At 40.0% G+C, this 21,492-nt stretch overlaps 1 protein-coding gene across 3 annotated transcripts in view; it reads left to right on the top strand.

The window, feature by feature from the left end:
• Window positions 1-21,492, top strand: part of LOC135101864 (GATOR2 complex protein WDR59-like) — a 52,351-nt gene that overhangs the window by 954 nt on the left and 29,905 nt on the right. For 2 of the 3 annotated variants that reach the window (XM_064006146.1, XM_064006147.1), the window contains exons 2-11: window positions 33-82; window positions 5,054-5,192; window positions 6,525-6,729; window positions 6,893-7,083; window positions 7,171-7,263; window positions 9,187-9,420; window positions 10,005-10,080; window positions 10,992-11,108; window positions 11,281-11,460; window positions 11,863-11,945. In XM_064006146.1, coding sequence (XP_063862216.1) covers window positions 33-82; window positions 5,054-5,192; window positions 6,525-6,729; window positions 6,893-7,083; window positions 7,171-7,263; window positions 9,187-9,420; window positions 10,005-10,080; window positions 10,992-11,108; window positions 11,281-11,460; window positions 11,863-11,945 — 1,368 coding nt within the window. Of the gene's footprint in view, window positions 1-32; window positions 83-5,053; window positions 5,193-6,524; window positions 6,730-6,892; window positions 7,084-7,170; window positions 7,264-9,186; window positions 9,421-10,004; window positions 10,081-10,991; window positions 11,109-11,280; window positions 11,461-11,862; window positions 11,946-15,976 lie in introns of all 3 variants that reach the window. The other variant, XM_064006145.1, reaches the window with a different exon arrangement.

Genomic DNA, 21,492 nt, shown 5'->3' on the forward strand with positions numbered 1-21,492 from the left:
ATTATTATTATTATTATATATTATTTTTTCAGGCCAATGCCATGGCCCTGGACTGGCAGGGGGAATATACACTGCTGGCTGGGTGAGTATTTTGGGTAAAAATACAGAAGCACTGCTCCCATCCTTTTCACTTAAAATCTTTCTCTTCCCTCTATAAACTTGGGGGACCTGTCAGGGAAGTAAAATTATAGAAAGATGTCCACAAAAAATATAAGGAAATTCCTTAAAATTCTAAAGAAATTTTATAGGGCTCCCAAAAGATCTAGTTAAATCTCCCTGGATTTCTGAAAAGAAAATATAGGGAAATCTTCCTAAGATAAAGATTTTGAATACTTATGGAAGGTAAATTTCTATCCCCCATTTTGTCCGAGCCATGGCTAAAGCTGACATTGCATTTGTCCACTTAGGGCTTGCTGACAGCTGTAACCGAGACCAACTTATCTCCTTATTTATGTGGCTTGTATGGTAGCTATGGGTTTCCAACTTGGACATGGTAGTTCTTTCTCTCAATTTGAGAGAGAGTGTGTCATTTGACTCATGCCATACCCAGCCACAGCCATAGTGAGTTCCACACACAAGTCAGCAGGAAAGCAAACGTTACATATGCATATATTCCTCACTTTGCCATGGCCAAACCATTCACTCTGAATTTTAAGGCTATTCCATATTTAAAGGGAAGGATAAGTGAATTTTTTCCTGTAAAGTTCTACCTGATGGGTACATGTAGAGCTGCACAATTAAGAGGTAAAAAATAAAAATTTTTGGAAAAAATGAAAAATAGCAACTCACCCAGTAATCAATAGTCAGGAATATTTATGCCATGTCTGGCTGCTACTGCTCTACTCTGGATATACTTTTGGACTCATTGTGAGTTCAGTTAATCATCTGGAGATGAGTATGAGCCAGTTCAAAATGAAGTGGCTGAGATTGAAACACCTGTTATGTCTGTGGTGACGAGGGCAGCCACGCATGGTGATGCCAGTGGTTTGGTGGAAATATTATCATACTGCTCTACATATGGTGTAAATTTGCACACAATTAGTATATATTTAGTTATTCCTATAAATCTTGCATGGTTGTGCATGTAGTCACCAGCAGTAAACTTGTTGCCACTCCTAGGCTATTACTCAGTAGCGACACCTTTTTTTTCCTGTAATTGGTTCAACCCCCTCAAAGACTAATCCTTGAGGCTCCACTTACTTGACATTCCCCACCTGGTCCATGCCCTGTCCCTTCCCATGATCAGAGCTCCTGTTAAATTGATAGGTAAATGTGTGTGTGTGTGTGTGTGTTTACCTAGTTGTGGTTTATGGGAGGGGAGTAATCTCATAGTATCACATCTCTCTAGTTTGGTCTTAAAAGCATGAACAGTTTTGGCATTCACAACGTCTTCACTGAATTCATTCCATTTGTTCTCACTTCTGTGAGGAAAACTATACTTCTTAATGTCTCTTCTACAGTTAACTTTCTTCAGCTTCTTACTGTGTCTCCTTGTACTCTGTGTCAAAATTTATAAAACATTCTTTGTCCACATTTTCCATGCCATTCATCATTCTATAGATGTTTATTAAATCTCTTCTCTCTCCTATTTTTAAGGGTAGGAATTTCCAACATTCTTAGTCTCTCTTCATAGGTTGAATTCTCAACTCTGGAACCATCTTTGTGACTGCTTTTTGTACTCTTTTCAATTTTATAATATTCCTCCTTGTATGAGGAGACCACACCACTGCTGCATATTTCAGTCTTGGTTGTATCATGGAAATCAACAACTTTTTTTTATCATTCCTTCATCCAAATATGAGAATGCCATTCTTCTTTTTAACAAATTTATTGTCTCCAGTAATTTTATCAATGTGTCTGTCTGGAGTTAAATTTTCAGTAACTGTTACTCCCAAATCCATTTCTTCTTTTGATTTGTTTAACTTCACACCATCCATCTCATAATATTTTATTCTTTTTTCACTCTTACCAAACACCATTACTTTACATTTACTTAAACTGAATTCTATTTGCCAAGATTTACTTGATCTATTTATCTTATTTAAATCATCTTGCAGTACCATACAATCATTTACATTTTCTATCCTCATCAGCTTAGCATCATCTGCAAATTTCTTATAGTTATCTGTTTCTTCATTCATATAATTTACACATCACAAACATTATCGGTCCCAACACTGATCAATGTGGGACACCACTAGTTACTTTCAGCCAAGATGAATTTTGGTCTTGTATTACAGTTCTCATCTCTCTATCATCCAGATAATCCTCCATCCACTCCAGTAGTCTTCCTCCAATTCTTCCATAATTTTTTATCTTCCATAGCAATCTTGGTGTGGTACTTTGTCGAAAGCCTTCTTCGAGTCTTAAGTAGACACCATCAACCCATCTGTCTCTTGCACAATATTGACTACCCTTGTTATAAGGCATTTACACAAATTATTTAAGTAATTGATGTAATTTTTATTATTTAGTAAGATGATAATAATAATAATAATGATAGTAATAATAATAATAATAATAATAATAATAATAATAATAATAATAATAGTAATAATAGTAAAAATACACACACACACACACACACACACACACACACACACACACACACACACACACACACACACACACACACACACACACACGTCTCCCCAACCTCGTAAGGCTGCTTGACCTCACCCATTGTTGTCTATTTCCTTCCTTCAAAATTGTATTTCTATGCTGGTAATGAGTGTGCATTGTCAGCAATAGCTTCAATATTAGTTATCACAGTACAGTTTCATGTTTGACTATAAAGGAAAAAGAAACTCAAAGGACACTGTATTTTCATATGCTGTGGTTGAAGTCTTTCTTGCTTTTAGGTCTTGTTCTCATCAGCTTTCTCTTTCCTGTCCTCCTCCACCTCCTCCTCTTATATATATATATATATATATATATATATACACTCAACCCCCAGCTATCGCGAGAAATTGGTCCCTTAACATCGCCGTGATAGCTAAAAACGCGATAGCCATTGTTAAGAATACATAGGAAAAAAAAAAATTGTTCGTGGCCCGCCAGAGTAGCAACACAATTCAACATATTGGCACCTTTTTTTTTCCCCCATCTCACGTCAATTACATGACGAAGTTGCTCTGGGTACTGCCTGGGTGAATCCAAGTCTGCACTAACAGCTTCTCCCGAAATCTTTATCTTTTTAATTTTGCGTCGAGCCGTGAATCGGTCAAACCAACCTTTCGATGCGAAAAATACTGGTGGTTGCTGAATGCCCCACTTTGTAGCCACTCCTTTATAAATTTCCTTTGCTGTATCCATGGCCTCCTTCGTGTCTACAGGCAAATTTCTCTTTGCCATGCGGTCAAAGTACTTGCTGAGGAGCTGCTCAGTCTTGAGGAGGACATGATTTGAGCTTCGCACAGCATTATGTCCAGCACTATCACTAGTAAGGTTCATATGTGCCTTAATGTGGTCCTTCTTAAGGTAAATACCTCTCACTGTAGACTCGTTGATGCCGAACTTAGCGCCCACTGAACTTTTACTTTGTCCACTCTCGATCAATTTCACTATCTCATATTTCACAGCATATGTAAGGTTCTTCCTCTTCTTGATTTCTTTCCCAGGCGCCGCTGTTGCCTTTCGCTGGGTCGGGTTGGGTGGTAGCGATCTCCCTGGGTGGCCAGGAGGGGGAGTAGAGGCCATTGTCCCGAGATACACACGCATGACCTTGAGATTCACCACGGCACGTGCCACTCAGTCAACTGTGGCGGGAGGGACTAGAGGGATGGGGGAGCGGGAGAGTGGCTGGATAAGGAAGCGGGAGTGTGCAAGCCAATCACGGCCTAATATGTCAGTCAAATTCAGCCAATTAGCAAGCGAATCTGGCCAAGAAATATGACGTAGCTGTCACGTGAACATCCTGGACATATAATGACTCATGGGCTGCGATAGCTCCACTAGGATTCGCGTTAGCCCATTTAATGTGTTTTTTATTGTTCCCGTGATAGCTTTAAACTGTGTTAGCAAAACCCGCTATAGCTGGGGGATAAGTGTATATATATATATATATATATATATATATATATATATATATATATATATATATATATATATATATATATATATATATATATATATATATATATATATAGAAGAGGAGGAGGTGGAGGAGGACAGGAAATGAGAAGGAAGAGAAAGCTGATGAGAACAAGAACAAAAGTAAAACAACAAGTCAAACACACACAAGTGTACACACACCATGTAGTGTAGTGGTTAGCATGCTCGGCTCACAACCAAGAAGGCCTGGGTTCAAATCCCGGGTGTGGCGAGGCAAATGGGCGAGCCTCTTAATGTGTAGCCCCTGTTCACCTAGCAACAAATAGGTATGGGATGTAACCTGAGGGATTGTGACCTCACTGTCTCAGTGTATGGTGTGTGAGTTGTCTCAGTCCTACCCAGAGATCGGTCACTATGAGCTCTGAGCTCTTTTTGTAGGGGAATGGCTGGCTGGGTGGCCAGCAGACGACTGTAGGTGAATCACACACACACACACACACACACACACACACACACACACACACACACACACACACACACACACACACACACACACACACACACACACACACACACACACACACACACACATTATTATTATTATTATTATTACACACACACACACACACACACACACACACACAGCCCCACAACAACTTCTTATCACATTCAGCCATACCACACAAAGCTGCATCATACCATATGTCACACCCACCCATACCACTTGTGCCACACCAACTCACACCATGCAGTTACATAATACCATACATCACAACTAACCACACTACAACCCATATCACATTAAGTCACACCACACACAGCCACACAACAATCATCTCACTTAGCCAAGTTTACTTGTCTGTAACTGTTATAGTGTCAAGTTGAAAAATCACTCATCACCTCGTTGGCCACTTATTCTGTGGGCCATGAGTTTTACATCCCTGAAATAGAAGAAGACAGAATGAGGATTGCTATATCTTCTAATGAATTCCTCCTACAGACGACGTGCTCTGGCTCTCATCCGCTTGAACAATCCCTCAGAGGTAGTTAAGAAGGTCAGCCGTACGCAGCAGAAGTACGATGTCACAGCAGCAGAATGGAACCCAACTCAGAGTCAGGGACACACTTTTGTCTTAGCTGTAAGTTGCAGGGCTTACAAGCAAAACTACAATTATAGTTTGTCTTAGCTGTAAGTTGCAGGGCTTATAGGCAAAACTACAATTATAGTTTGACCTGAGATATGGTGCCTACACTGCACTTAAAAGTTAAATTTAAGCTGTGTAATCATATTTCATAGGTATGGCTATTCTCATTTTCTGGGAAATTCTTTTGCGATATCACCTTGACAGAAGTTTTCAATTGTCTGTTGTGTTCATTTTTATTGATCATGGGAGCATTGGGGTGCACAAGTCTTCATGATGAAATACTATGCTGCAACCAGTCTAAAGTCTAGGGTGGGGTTCAGGATGTGGATGCAGTGCAGCCACTTTTCTTAAAACAAAACTAGATGAGTTGCTTCCCAGGAGACTTTTGGCAGGGTGATTTATGTCAGGTTGAGGTTACCTGCACCTTGCCATTTGTGATGAATTCAACCTTATTTTTATGACTATTTTTTGTGAAGTAAATGATGTATGTCCTATCATATTCCTTCAAATTACCCCTATACATATTAAACATAATATATTTGCTCACCTTGAATCTAGTATAACAATTAATAATAAAAGTAGCATGTCAGATTGAGGTCACTGCGTCACTGGGGCTTCAGTCAGGCTGGGTGGGTGTGAGTGTTGCCATTTACGATGAGTTTAAAATTCTTTTGTCATTTAAATAACATATTTTTCCTCTCATGTTTCTTCAAATTACCCCCCTAAATATAGTTATATATAACATACTTGCCTGTCTTATAGCTGCTATAAAAGTTAATGAGAATAACTTTTTTTTTTTAGCAACACTAAAGTATATATGGCATACAGATATCCATGTACCTTGAGGTTATCTTTGGGGGAATGTTATAGTATTTATATCAACATTATATCTATTATTTACTTATATTATTTGTGCCTCCTTTTACATCCATCACAGAAGTTATGTGGCATAGTTTTGGGAAAAATGGCATAGTTGTATCCATGCCCTGACCACACCCTAGCTGCCATTTAAGAAGGGGTTATCTGTAGTAGTGACTTAATGAAGAGATCATTGCACTCTTTCTTTTTTATCATGCATACATGATCTATGTGTTCATAGAAGATATGTTAATTAACACAAAGTATTAATTTCTATGTGTATATAGTACATGCTGGTATATAATTCCCTTTAAATCTATATCGTATTCTCTTTTATTGGATGTATGTGCAAGAGGTGGTTAGTTGGGTAAAATATACCAAATGGTTAGCTTGAAACCTTGTGCTGAATTATTTGAAAATTTATTGCCAGTCATCTAAGACATTACCACATGCTGCTGTTCTCAACAGTTTGGGGAGCGTGCAGAAATCTGCCAGTGGAGTGACAGCAGCCTGAATGGCATGAGCTCACTGCGTGCCCACACTCGCACCATCACTGACCTAAACTGGCATCGCATGGATCCCCATCTCCTGGCCACCTGCTCTATTGATACATTTGTTCACATATGGGACACAAGAGAGCCACGCAAACCTGTTTCCTCGCTTTCATCTATTGGTGAGATAAACTCGTATCTCATCTTCCATGGGGAATAAAAAAATGAACAGGATACTTTTTCCTTGAATTGGAACATGACTTTGACTCCAGGTATTGTGTTTAGTGTATATCTGATAGATAATTTTATAATAATTAACTGATTTTGTCTTTTATGACCTATTAGCTGGAGCATCACAAGTCAAGTGGAACAAGCTAAACCAAAATATGTTAGCATCAGGTCATGACTGTGACATCCGTGTGTGGGACAGCCGCAAGACATCACAGCCTATACAGTTCATTTCTGCCCATTTATCCAAGATACAGGGCCTAGATTGGTCTCCCAATCATGAAAGACATCTAGTCACCTCTTCTAATGTAAGTATTGTCATAATATTACTGAAATAATAGTGGTAAGTTTCTTTTCTTAACCACAGAGTTCTCATGTGTAATTTTTCTCCATAGGACTGTACGGTAAAGTTCTTTGATATCTCCAACCCTCGCAAGGCGGAGAACTTCATCAACACTCTGTCCCCTGTGTGGCGGGCCAGGTACACGGTGCGTTCCTTGTATTCCTTGTGCTCTGATTGGTTAGGTAATGCAGAATTTGTAGGTGTCCCTCCTAGTCATCAGACTGCCGTAGTCCATAGAATGTTGCTGACATGCTTTCATTCAGATGTCATGTCAGTGTCATCAGTATTTGATGTACTAACCCACTTTGCTTCCTGATAGAATTTTTTTATTTAAAGATGTATCTTCTTTCCCTCAGGCCCTTCCTCACTCCATGGCCACCACTACTTTAATCTTAACTCATGTACTTACTCTTAGCCCACAATGCTTCCTCCCTCTTGCTATTACTGATCATCCTTAGAACGTCACATGGGTGTGTACTAATTTGTATTGAATGATCTTTGTATTTTGTAATATTTGTTTTTTTTGCACTTCTGTAATTTGTATCATCAGAAAACTAATCTAATTTTTAGTACTGTATTGATTATTCTGTAATGTTTGTTGGTGGCATCATATAATTGACAAGTCAAGGAGACAGTAAACTGAAAGGAAGCACTTTGGATTTGTATGGTCTGGCCAGGAATGTAATCCTTAGACCTGTGAGCCAATCATGTTCCTCACTCCTCTGCTAGTCTGGTTGTCATAAAAAACTGTATTTGTATTTTTTAACGTCAAGAGATCTAAATTTGCCTGAATCATGGAAGTACAGTAGACTTGTTGAACATGATTTCTAATTTGTTGAAGCTAGCAATTTGTATCCTGAAAATTCATTTTCAGAACAATTTTTCCCTTTAAAAATGAAGGAAAATTAAGTAATTAGTTTCAACCCCTGCTTTGATGTGCATAACACTCACAATCAGTCATTTTCAACATAAAAATAATTATTCCTAGCAACCACCATTGCTAAAAATATTTGGAAATGTTTATGAAATAAGGACAACAAATAATTCAGAAGGAAGGGTGACCGGTCAGATATCCTTGTGAGATCAGCTACATGCTACTCTTATGCTTGTCATTCATCTTCACTCTAATGGTGATGGAGTGCTTCATTCTCTTGCCAGGAACCTTGGGCTTCTTTCCTATTATTGTACTTGGCATAGAGAAAGCAGAAAAAGAACACATGCAAGTTTTAACATTTTGGGAGGCATTGGTATCAACAAGTGAGGAAAGTGTGGTACTGGCAAGCAATGTTGCTAGACAGTCTACTTTCAAATCCCTAAATATTATTCAGGGTATTCTCTCTCTCTCTCTCTCTCTCTCTCTCTCTCTCTCTCTCTCTCTCTCTCTCTCTCTCTCTCTCTCTCTCTCTCTCTCTCTCTCTCTCTCTCTCTCTCTCTCTCTCTCTCTCTCTCTCTTCCCCCCCCAGTTTCCCTAATCTCTCAGGACTAGGATGATGCCTTCTAACAAAGAACTTTGGTTGTGGCATTTAGGAACCATTACCTTGAGGGAATGAACTCCCCAAATTCCCATTCCATGTATTTCCATACATGTCATTAAAGCAGGCCAAGGCAGCACATTTTTGTCTGGAGGAAAATTCATATCCTGGATTAGAAAATATATTTGTATACCATTTGGATCAAAAAAACTTGTATGCAACAACCTGTTTGTGTTCAAAGGTTCTACTGTAGTGAGACCTTTCAAGTGTGTGACCTCATCTCAGTAGTAGTGTACTAGTACAGACAGGTGTATTTTTTGCGTGGGTTTGTCTGTAAGTGTTAGTGAGATGTGAAGGTGAAGTACACCAATGTACACATGCATGAAAATGCATCGTTTCTTCTAGATCATTCGCTTAGAGGAAGTTTGGAGGACCAGGCAATGGGACAGATACCTGTGTGTGTGTGTGTGTGTGTGTGTGTGTGTGTGTGTGTGTGTGTGTGTGTGTGTGTGTGTGTGTAAATATGTGTATGAGTAGACATCCACATTGTTCATAGCTATACAGTAATCAGTGTTATTATTTATACTTTTTTACAGCCATTTGGTGAAGGTGTTGTAACAGTGGTGGCACCTCAGTTGAGGCGTGGAGAGAATCCACTTCTCTTATGGGCAGTACAGGATGTGACTGCACCTGTGCACACCTTTGTGGGCCACTCAGACATGGTTCTGGAGTTTGAATGGCGGCTGAGTGGGCCAGGGGAGCATCAGTTAGTAACGTGGGCTAGGGACCACAGCCTGCGGATTTGGAGAGTGGATCAGCACCTACAGAGGGTGAGCACCACTGATTTGTTTGATTATGTAGTTTATACATTTACTGAACAGGTAGCAGATCCACCTCCAGGCTGTCAATGGCTAGCATATGTCTTTTATGCTTTCAACTTCTCAACACCCAGGAAGATCTACACCAGCAGGCTTAAGATTCCAAATATAAGGATGGTTATGGTTACAATATATATATATATATATATATATATATATATATATATATATATATATATATATATATATATATATATATATATATATATATATATATATATATACATATATATATATATATATATATATATATATATATATATATATATATATATATATATATATATATATATATATATATATATATATATATATATATAATGATATAACTTAATTGCATTGAATGGTGGGTCTCAATACAATGTGAAAGTGAAATGCTTTTGCTCCCAACTTACTCAGGAAAGAGAGAGAGAGAAAAGCTTAAAGTTTGAATGTTGTACTTTATTGGAATGTAGTGACAGCTGATGGCTCATATATCTGTTGTAATGTGCCCCCAGTAATGATGGCAGTGACAGTATTTTCTCTTTGCTTTGCAGATGTGTGGGGAGGAGGTTGGGTTAGGTGAAAGCACTGACAGTGAGTTCACTTCTGAGGCAGTCACCCTTGGGCCAGGTGAGTGAGAAGTTTGTTTCTGTTATGTAACTAATTTTTGCAGTGATCTATAGATTTATGAAGAGTAAGGATACGATGTTTCCTGAACTCAGCCTTGCTGAGTTTTGGATTTGCTGGACAGTGTGAGCTGCAGATATCAAAATTAAATTAAGTGAATTAAGAAATTAATTTATCTGTTGTGAGTACCACTATGGCCACCAGTGAAAAAAGATCGCCCTCTTTCCTATACATATATTTTAACTAGTAGTGCTCTTCAGCAAATCACATCTCTTCTGTTGCAGCAATTCATAACCATTAAAGCTTGTTAAGTCCTCTGGCTTAATAAGGCTGAGTAATACAAGAGGATGAACATCACTGGGTGTTACAGTAACTGGTGGGTGAATTGCCGTGACATTGGTGACTGAATGGCTTGATGCAGTAGCCACTCACGTAGGTCACATAAGAAATCTTAGATGATCACAGTAATACTCATTGTTGTAAAAAATAGAAGTGAATTTTCATTGGAGTGAATAATGATAATAAAAATTATATTATTATTATTATTATTATTATTATTATTATTATTATTATTATTATTATTATTATTATTATTATTATTATTATTTATTTATTTTTTTATTTATTTATTTATTTTTTTTTTACTGTTACTGTATTCTACTTTAGACTTCCTCTGTGTTTGTAATTCTTTCATTAAGACTTTGTTTGAGCTACCCTTCATTAAAGACATCACCCTAGTGTAATAATGATCAATGGACATCATGTTCTGAATTCTGCCTGTGACACCCAATCAAGTTCCATTGCCAATTTTTCAGGTGTTCTTTTCTGCAGACAACATATGATTTGAATATTTACATGTGCCATGGTATATTTTGTGGTGGGAAAATGTGTAAGGTGTACTTCATATCTTCCAGTTGAATCTGAAGGTGAAGGTGAGGCAGGAAGAGAGTTGGGTCTTCTGGGAGAGGAGCAGGACACACCAAATATGTCTGGGGAAAATGAAGATGTTAGATCTGACTCAGCCAGACAAGGTACTCAGTTTATCTTATTTTTATTTATTTATTTTATTTTATTTTATTTTATTTATTTATTTTTTATTTATTTTTTATTTATTTTTTTTTCTTGTTATAGATTTATTTATTTATTTTATTTATTTATTTGTATTTTTTTAACCACAGAAATAACCAGACTTCTGTCCCACAGAGGGTGACCCTGACCCTTCTGTAGAGAAGGCCCAATCTAGGACATCACCAGAGTGCAGGTCCACAACAGAGGCCAGCAGTGCTGTTGCAGCCTCAGGTACTGCAGACAGTTGTGCAGGTGGAGATGTGTCGGCTGCAAGTTCAGTCTCCAGCCCACAGACCCTGCGTAGTCTTGCCACTGGTAGGTGGACTGTAAAGGTGTTAGAATTAGTTGTTTGGCACTGGTGATTAATATACTTGCTCACAGTTAATGAGATGGCAGAAAGGATTTGAACTGTTAATCTACCAGAGAATATGTATGGGGCCTGTTGTGGGGATGTTAGACCAGTGTATGGATTGCTAAAGCAAGTGTAGTCAGCATATACCATAAAATTAAATGTAGGAGAATGTTATTTGGGAAACTGATTTAATTATGAGAATAAAGTTATTCAGTGAACTGGAAGAATGAACTCCTTAGACCTGAAAACTATTCCCATGTATGCAAGGATATCTCATCTTATTTTGAATTTAATTTTGACCACATCCACTTTAGTCACTACCCTTAGCTTATCTATCACTAAAACAAAATTTTTTTAATCTACAGGCCAACCTATGAGTCTCCAACAGGAGTTTTCATTGCTCAATACATCACTGGACAGTAGTCAAGTCAACTCTGTGGAGGTTGTGGTAAGTAGTTGCTGTCTTTTCTTTCATTATCTATTTTGTGTTTTTCTAGACCTTGTGTAGCTCACATCTGAGAAGATTTGTTGGTAGGTCTTCTCTTATCTTAAAATGTATGCTCACTTAGAAAATAATATATATTGTTGAAATTGAAAAGTTAAGGCCTTGTACTAGTTGGAGAAGCTTGTCAGAAACTGTGTGTGTGTGTGTGTGTGTGTGTGTGTGTGTGTGTGTGTGTGTGTGTGTGTGTGAGCTTTTTCATTTTCCTAGCTTTATTTGCTTACTTGAAATATACAGAAAAAAGAGTTCTGGAAGTGTCTTGATACTCCTTGCTTGAAGGTGTTCAAGTTCAAGTCAACCAGTGTACTAGAGTTCATTGTAGAAAGGATAAAACAGTGAAGATAGTGGTCAACTCTTGCATTATACTAGGGTATATTTTAGATAGTTCCTTGGTTGAGCTACCTGTTGATGTTTGGATTATACTAGAGTAGTAACTTTTAAGATATGAATAGTTATTATCCCATTGAGTTTTTTATGTAAGAGTTTGATGCCTCATACTGTCTTAGCTAAGGTGAATTGCAAACAAAGCACTTAACATTGTTTAAATATAATATTTTTTATGCTTTTGCTTATTTAATAAAGGATACTTTGATACAGTCTTGATATGAAATTATGTTACGTCACATGGAATTTTCATCCTATAGCAGTCTGGCATCTAAACTGCTTGAATAATTCACTTTTTTCTTCCAAGTAATCTGCACATTAGACCCATTTTAAATATTTCATTTAAATATGAACATGCATCGATGTTAAGTGGCTGCACATGGGCCCTCCTGCAATATCCAGCTGATCACTGATTACTGATTGATCACTGATCAAGAGGAGGCAGTAGGTACCTGCCGAAACAATAAATACTCCCAAAAAGGTCTAAAGCACTGGATCAGAGGGTGTTGTGAACCTATCTAAAGATACGTTCACAACACCCTCTGATCCAGTGCTATAGATCACCCAGCAGTGATCTCACAAAGGGCCAGTCACAGCCTGCCCTCTAAAGACCACTCTTCCTTCACACAAAATTACAAGCACCTAATTACACTCACAACTTCTCTCAAAATTCAAAATTATCATGGCGACTCCTACACCAGCATTGGAGTCCCTATCTGGGGAGGGGACCACAAATTTTCCTAGGTAGGACTGCTCTTCTGGTATCAGCCCTAGATGTCAAATCAAAAGTTTTTTCATCTCATCAACTCCTCCCCTCAGACTAACTGTCATCAGCCTCTTTCTCATCATTATAATGTTTCATCTCTTGCTATCTCCTACTGGTGTTTTCATGCTAACTGCTCTTCTGTTCTTGCTAACTGCATGCCTCCCCTCCTCCTGTGACCTCGCTGCACAAAACTTTCTTCTTTTTCATCCCTATTCTGTCCACCTCTCTAATGCAAAAATTAACCATTTTTCTCAATCATTCATCCCTTTCTCTGGTAAGCTCTGGAACTCCCTGTCTGCTTCTATATTTCCACCTTCCTGTGACTTCAGTTCCTTTAAGTGGGAGGTTTCAAGACACGTATCCTTAAATTTTTTACTACTGCTTTTGACCCTATTTGGGGGACTGGCTTTTTTTTTTTTTTTTTCTCTCTCTCTCTCTCTCTCTCTCTCTCTCTCTCTCTCTCTCTCTCTCTCTCTCTCTCTCTCTCTCTCTCTCTCTCTCTCTCTCTCTCTCTCTCTCTCTCTCTCTCTCTCTCTCTCTCTCTCTCTCTCTCTCTCTCCATTGCCCCTCATTGAAAAAAAAAAAATTGCCAAATGGCATTCCTTATGTTTATTTGCTACAATGATACACTGCTTTCTTGAATTCAGTTATAACTTTATGAAAACCTTGATGTCTAACCAAATAACATCATTATGATGCCATCACCACCATTGCTACCCTCTTCTTTCCTCCTCCCCTTTGCTAAATCTTAGCATGTTCATATTAAAATGTCCTGTAACTTCTAAACCATGGTGTTAAAAGCATTTAAACTTAGAATATTTTCAACTTAGGATAACTTAAGCTTTTATTTTTGAGAATATATGACTTTCTTTTGGGACTAATATATATATATATATATATATATATATATATATATATATATATATATATATATATATATATATATATATATATATATATATATATATATATATATATATATATATATATATATATGTATAATATATACATACATAAATACATACATACATACATTCATGCAAGGCCATAAATAGTAGTGGGAGTTGCAAAGCATGGCAATATTTGATCAAGGTCATTTTGTCTCTAGTCTGGCTGACAGGAACATATTTTTAAAAAGTTACCTACTTGGCAACTTTTTTCAATCAATGATCTGTCAATTAGGCTATGAAGATTAATGATCAGTGATCTATGCGTCGTGGGTGGTGACAGTTGTTCAAGGTCAGTGCAAGCACAATTTCTCAGAATCTGAGCAATATTTTGCAAACTGTCCCAGACACTGATAAAGTACTTTCATCACTCCACAGTATGGAACATATTTTCTCTGGGCCACTATATGTATTTCTTGGTGAAACTAAGCCTGTTTGCATTATGTTGTGGAGTGAACAAAAGTTTCCTAGCATCATTACGGGAAGGGAGATCAAGTTCTTTCTGACAGTAATGTGACACTATTTTTCGAGACGCATTGCCCGGCAGATCTGGATAATTTTCTTTTAACTCACATGCTATACATACTGGTTTAACATTCAACTCATGCTTCAATACAGTTAGAGTCCTTTTATGCACTTTTTTAAACTGACCAGGTTTTGATAAATGTGCTGATGTTGTGTCATCTTTGACAGCCCAGCAATGGGCAGCCAGCATTCAACAGTATGTTGAGGCACATCATTCTGTTTCTGAATACCATTTGCACCAAATCCGGCCTTATGTAGGGCATAAATATGACCAATTTTTTTGTGGCTTGTGTCTAGTGAGCGAACACAAGATGTAAAAAGTATCATTCATATTCTGAGAAATTGTGCTTTTACTGACCTTGGACAACTGTCACCACACACAACACTGATCACTGACTGTTAATCTTCATAGCCTAGCTGATGGATCAATGAGTGGAAAAGTTGCCAAATAGGTAATTTTTTATAGAAAATATATTCCTGCCTGTCAGTATTTATGGCTCCATACATGTAATACACGTACACACTTACACAAAACAGCTTATGCACCACCATGAAGATATGTTTGGAATAAGGAATAATGTCACAATATTTTTGACTCTGATCTCTGATTTCCTTCCTAAGTGGAATTGGTATTGGCCAATCCCATACATAACAAAACTGCATAGAAAAATGTTTGATCATTTCTTTCTAATACATCATGATTAGATGGTTGTTTCTTGCTAATTGTGCATAATTAGCGATACTTATGTCAAGAAAAGATAAGATTTTAATAAAATTCTGTTGGCATATTCTAGTTCCCAATTGAAGATGAACATAATATGTGACATCACTTTGTATCACAACATACCAGTGTTTGAAGGAAATTGAGATGGAAAGAGCAAGATTGTCAGAAGTTTAAGTGTTTGTGCAACTTACTTGCACACAACACTTTGACTTGTAATTTAACTCTAACTCTATGTAAGAGGGAGTCTGTGGAAGAGGAGTACTGGATATAATAAGGGCTGCAATACTGCATAACAAAAATATGTTTCAGTTTTGGCTTTTCATGTGCTGTTATCATAAGGTGAAGTGCATCACCTTAATGAATGGCAGGCAGCATACTATCAATGTAGATAGTCTTTGTGCCACCTGCATACACATTGCTTATAAATGTTTCCAAAAATAATTAGCAGGATGAGCCTCTCAACATTGGTGAGTGCTGTAGAACTTGCCCTGTTTGCAGTAGACTCTGGTTAGTGCAGTCACTCAGAAATAATATTCTTGCCCTTAACAGGCTCAGTGTGCCTCCTCCTCCTTACTCCCTCACGGTTGTGTGTGAATGTTGAGACTAACCAGAGTCTACTGTAATGTTGCAGGCCAGAAGGACAAAGGGTCAGCCAAGTGATGTAATGGACCAAGAGGAAGAGATAATAACAGTGAAAGAGGAAGTCATCGATGAAGAAGTCACTGTGGAGGTCAGCCACTGCACTGTGCAGGATGAAGTCTCTGTGGAGTGTGAAGTTGTTGTAAAAGAAGAAGTCATTGATGATGAGGAAGTGGTGTCCATGGGTCAGAATGATGGAGAGAAGCACTTCACAGAGGAGAGTGTTACCTTTGATGAGAGTGTCAACATGGATGTCTCTGGAAATCATGGAGACACAGTGGAGGAAGAAGTTGCTGTAATTCAGGCAGATACCAGTGAAGAAGAAAATGTTGTTGAGGAAGACACTGCAGGGGATGAGATCACTGCACTTGAGAGAACCTCCATAAATGAAGAAAATGATCAATTAGAGGAAGGCATCATAGAGAAAAAAGATAATGTACAGAAAAAAAATATTTTGAAAGGTCATTTAAAGGAGGGAGATTGCCTGAAAGAAGACAGTACACACAAGAAAATGACTGTACCAAATGCAGTTAATGAACAGACAGGAGACACAGTGAAAAGTGGCATTGTGAGTGTAGGAGATAACTTGGAAGAAAGACTCAGTGTGCAAAAAGACACCACAGAAGAGAGTATTCTACAAAGGGGAATTATAAAACAAGAGAGAGGGACTGTAGAAGGCATTTTAGAGGAAGGAGATACTACAGTGGAAAAAAACACAGAGCAGATGCAGACAGAGGGAAACACTGTACAGGAAGGAGGTATCACAGATGAAAAGAAAGACACAGAACAGATAGTGATACAGGGAGACACTGAACAGGAAGGAGGTACCACAGAGAAAAAGAAAGACACAGAACAGGTGGTGACAAAGGGAGACGCTGTCCAGGAAGGAGATTTAGAAGAAAAGAGAGACACAGAACAGGTAGTGACAAAGAGAGACACTGCACAGAAAGGAGGTACCACAGAAGAAAAGAAAGACACAAAACATATGGTGACAGAGGGAGACATTGTACAGGAAAGAGGTACCACAGAAGAAAAGAAAGACACAGATCAGATGAATACAGAGCAAGGCACTGTACAAGAGGGAAGTATTGCTGAAGAGAAAAATGCAGAACAGACTGAGACAAGGGGAGATAAACAGGAAGGAGGTACTACAGGGGAAAAGAAAGTTGGAGAAATGGTAGAGACAGAGGGAGACAGTGTACAGAAAACATGTATTACTGAAGGTAATGCAGAGAAAGAAGGCACTGTAAAGAAGAGAGGTATGCAAGAGGTGTATACTACTGAGAAGAAAAGCTCTTTACAAAAGAGGGGCACTGCACAAGGGGGTACTATGAAAGAGAAGATAGGCACCGTACAGAAGAGAGGTATGCAAGAGGGTCATACTACAGAAGAGAAGAACACTGTACAAAAGAGAAGCATGCAAGAGGAAGATATTATACAAAAGGGAAGTGCTATGCCCAAGAGAAACACTGTGCCAGAAAGAAATGTTAAGCAAGAAGTAGACATTGAGGAGGATCCCAGGGCTGAATCAGAAGAGGGCCATTGTCTTGAAAAGAAAGGTGAAGAGCCTTTGGATGACCCAGCAAGGGAAGCATATGTGCCACTGATAAAAAGAGAGAGTGCTGCTGCTGCTGCATCAGCTGCAGGTGATGGCAATGGGGATGAAGGTGGTGGTGGAAATATGTCAGGGAGTACGAAAGACAAACACATTCAGGGAAGCAGAACTCAGTCTTTTGAAGGCAATCAGGAGGAGGTTGATCAAGATCCTGAAACACAGAATCCTTGTGGCAGTGAGAGTGTGGTGCCTCACTCAACATGCATCATCAAGATCCATTGTGCTGCTGATGACAAGGATGGTTTATCTCTAGGGGAGGCAGGCACCCCCTCTAAATTAAATTTCAAAAACAGTGAAGGGCCTCCTAAGTCTCATTCTGTTTCCACTCCGACAGTGTTGGACACACCATCAGTTAGTCTAGCCCAAGGAGTAGGGGAAGATTTCCTGAAAGAAGAGGAAGTTATTCATGTTGAGTGTGACACTGGGCTGGAGATGCTAGATGGACCAAGGGAGAGGGATGAAGGTGTTGCTGTTTGCCAAGTGGTGACTTCAGGCTCCTTTGTCATCAAGGGTGCTGCTTCCAGTCTAATGCAAGTTGAGGCCAGTGTGGTACACCTGCCAGAGTCGTTGACCAGTAGTGGTCAAACCCCCGAAGAAGTTTGGGGTTCCTTAGCTCCCCAACTGCTTGAGGGAGGTGTCATTGTACATGGGGAAAATCTAGTGCTGGGGGCCTTGTCATTGGTTACCATGGTAGAGTCAGTGGAAGTGGAAGGGGAACCCCAAACTCAAATAACCATATCCCCATTGGGTGAATCCGTGGAAGCTTATCACCAGCGAGGCGTCAACTTCATCCTGGTGACAAAAAATTCTGAGTCTGCCACAGCAGCTGCCCGCTGCCCCCCACAACATGGGGCTGACTCAGAGAGTGTGCCCAAGGTGAAGCCACAAGGGCAGAATGCACCTCACAGTGACACACCAGGTCCATTTCGGTGTGACAAGTGTGACAAGACCTACAGTGTGCGGTCATCCCTCAACAGCCATCGGGTGACTCACAATGCAGAGAAAATGTATAAATGTGATGAATGTGACCGTGCCTTTCACTATAGTACTCCACTCATGATCCACAAGCGTACCCATAGTGATGAACGGCCATACCATTGCCAGACTTGCCTTGCCTCCTTTAAATCCATGACTAATTTACGTTGCCATCAACGACAGCACTCAGGGGAGCGGCCAATCATCTGTCCAGATTGCAGTAGGGGTTTCAGAGATTACACCTCACTCAAGAGGCACCGGCAAAGAATGCATAAAACAACTGCCCCTGCATCCTCTGACTCTTCCCCCTCACTCACCTCCTCCCCTCAAAAGGCCAAAGTGGGTGGGAAATCTGAGAGTGATGATAAATCTCCAGGTGGTCCAGCCCTAAAGGAGAAGGGACTTGGACCTGTGGGACGTCTTTCTGACTATGTCCACAGGTGTGGCCTTTGCCAGATGACTTGCCACACTCGACCTCAAATGCTGACACACCTACAGGTTCATGCTGCTGCTGAGCGGTTCCGTTGCCGTTATTGTCCCAGTGCCTACACTTTCCGCTTTCTCTTGGCACGACATGTGCGTGAACTGCACCCTGGCCACCCCCAGTGGTTTTGCCAACACTGTGATCGGATTTTTGATACATGCCGAAAAATGAACAGTCACAGTTGCCGCAGTGTGCGGGGAAATTATTCGTGTCCTCACAATTGTGGCTTCACCACAGAGGTACGGCATCGAGTGTTTCGTCATGTTGCACGACATCACCCTGAAGATGCAGCTCCCTACCACTGTGATTTCTGTTCAAACAGCTACCGGGATCCTGGTCGACTTCGCTACCACCAGAAGCGACAACATCCAGAAAAGATGGCTGATCTGGCTCCACCACCAAAGGATACTTGGAGAGCATTGTCTGAGTCTGGGCCAGAGGACAAAGGTGCTGTTGACATGTCACAGGTTGAGGTTAGTGTAATGGATGAGGCCATTGTGTATTTCCTTCCTGAAGATCTGAGGAATGACATTGCCTTTAGAGAGCGAGTTAAGTTCAAATGTTTCTATTGTGAGGCTAAGTTCCCTGTGAAGAATGCTATGACGCGCCATGTCCTACGTGCACATCCTGGTCAGCGTGCCTACAAGTGCCTCCGCTGCAACATCTTCTTTAGATCCAATACTGAATCCAAGAATCATAATCGTAAATATCATAAATATCGGGACACTGGAGGTCGGGACCCTCACCGCAATGAGAAAGCAATGAAAAAGCGTGCTCAGGCAGTGGAGGAGCAGTTACGCCATGCCACGCCCAGTTTGCGCAGTGCTTACAAGTTCCGTTGCCTCCACTGCCCCATGGCCTATCGTTGTAAGAGGCCACTGGTTGCACACTATCGCCGTTGGCATCCAGATCAGGAGTGGGATCACTTGCCAGATCGTCCCTCAGGTCCCTTACCACTATCATCTTCCAAGAGGCGGAAATTATTGTTTTATGATTGTGTTTTTGAGCCAGACTGTGGCCGCACCTTTGATGAACTTGATCTGTGCTTAGAACACTTGCTTCATGCACATGAAGTGAGTGGTGATGCAGCATTGTCTCATGTGAAAGAGCGTATGGTGGTGGAGGGTGTGCGGCGTGGCCGACTTCCAAAGAATGCAGTGGTGATGCCTTCCAGTGAAGCACAAAGCTTTGGGAATGTGCAAAGACGACAACAGTGGTGGAAGGGCAGAAAGAGGACAAAGTCAGAGACAGATACAGAGATGATGGAGGAAGAGGAAGATTTAGAAGAAGAGGAGATGGATGACTTAGATGAGGAAGATGAATTTGATGATGATGAGATGGAAGAGGAGGATGATGAAGAAGAGGAGGAGGAAGAGGAGGAAGATGAAGTGTTGAAGATTAAGAGTGAGGATCCAGATGATTCTGAGCTGTTTTCTAAAGGAGCCCAAGAGAGCCACCCCAACCCTGAACTCAGTATAAAGTTGGAGGACATTGATTCAGTGGGTGATGTGAAGAAAATGCTGTATCGTTGCAGAATTTGTGGTATGTCTTGCAACAGCAAGGCACAGTACCGACAGCACACTGCCAGCCACACACACTCTAAAGAGCAACAGGAGACTCCAGAAGCCAAGATCATGAGCTCCTCAGAGAAGGTGCCAGTGCTTGGGACGTCCAAAAAGAAGACATCACAATTGTCAAAAAGTGAATCTCTGGAAGTTGAAGGAGGTATCCAGGTGACTTCATTAAAGGAGGAAGTAAGTGAGGGAGAGGATGACTTCAAGGTGCTCACCCTTACCCCGAGTGCCTCTGGCCCTCCTGAGGTCAAGGTGGATGTTATCCACTCAGGAACTGAGGATGATGATGTTAAGTCTAGCAAGGCATCATCAGCACCAAACCAGACCTCACCTAAACAATCACAGTCATCTTCCCCAGTTTCCTCATCTTTACCTCCAACATCCTCTCCCAAACCAGCCTTATCCAAGAAACCTTTGTCCTCTCGAAGTGCCTCTAATAACAGAGAAAGTGGCCAGGGTTTCAGGAGAAGAGGGCGGCCTCCGAAAGTACAGCCTCCTAAAGGACAACGCAAGATGGTGGGACAGCAAGGAGCAGTTGGGAAGCGCAAGGCAGTGGGGCAATGCAGGGCAGTTACGTCTAAGAAGCTGCAGTGTCCAGAGTGCTCCATGTCTTTCAAGACCAGATCAGAAATGAGCTTCCACAAACGTCTTGATCACTAATCCAGAGGTTCTTTCTGCTCTTATTGCTGAAAGCTTATCACCTTTGGATAAAGACATTTTTAAAAGAAGTTCTACCTGGACACCTCTTTTTGGATTGTATCTTGGTTTTAGTGTTTATTTAATTTTTCTTGAGTATGGGGACCTATGTTAAGTAAGGAAAATGTTACTGATATACTGTAAATTTTAGAGAGGTCCCTATC

Source organism: Scylla paramamosain, chromosome 7, assembly GCF_035594125.1.
Source record: "Scylla paramamosain isolate STU-SP2022 chromosome 7, ASM3559412v1, whole genome shotgun sequence".
NCBI lineage: Eukaryota > Metazoa > Arthropoda > Malacostraca > Decapoda > Portunidae > Scylla > Scylla paramamosain.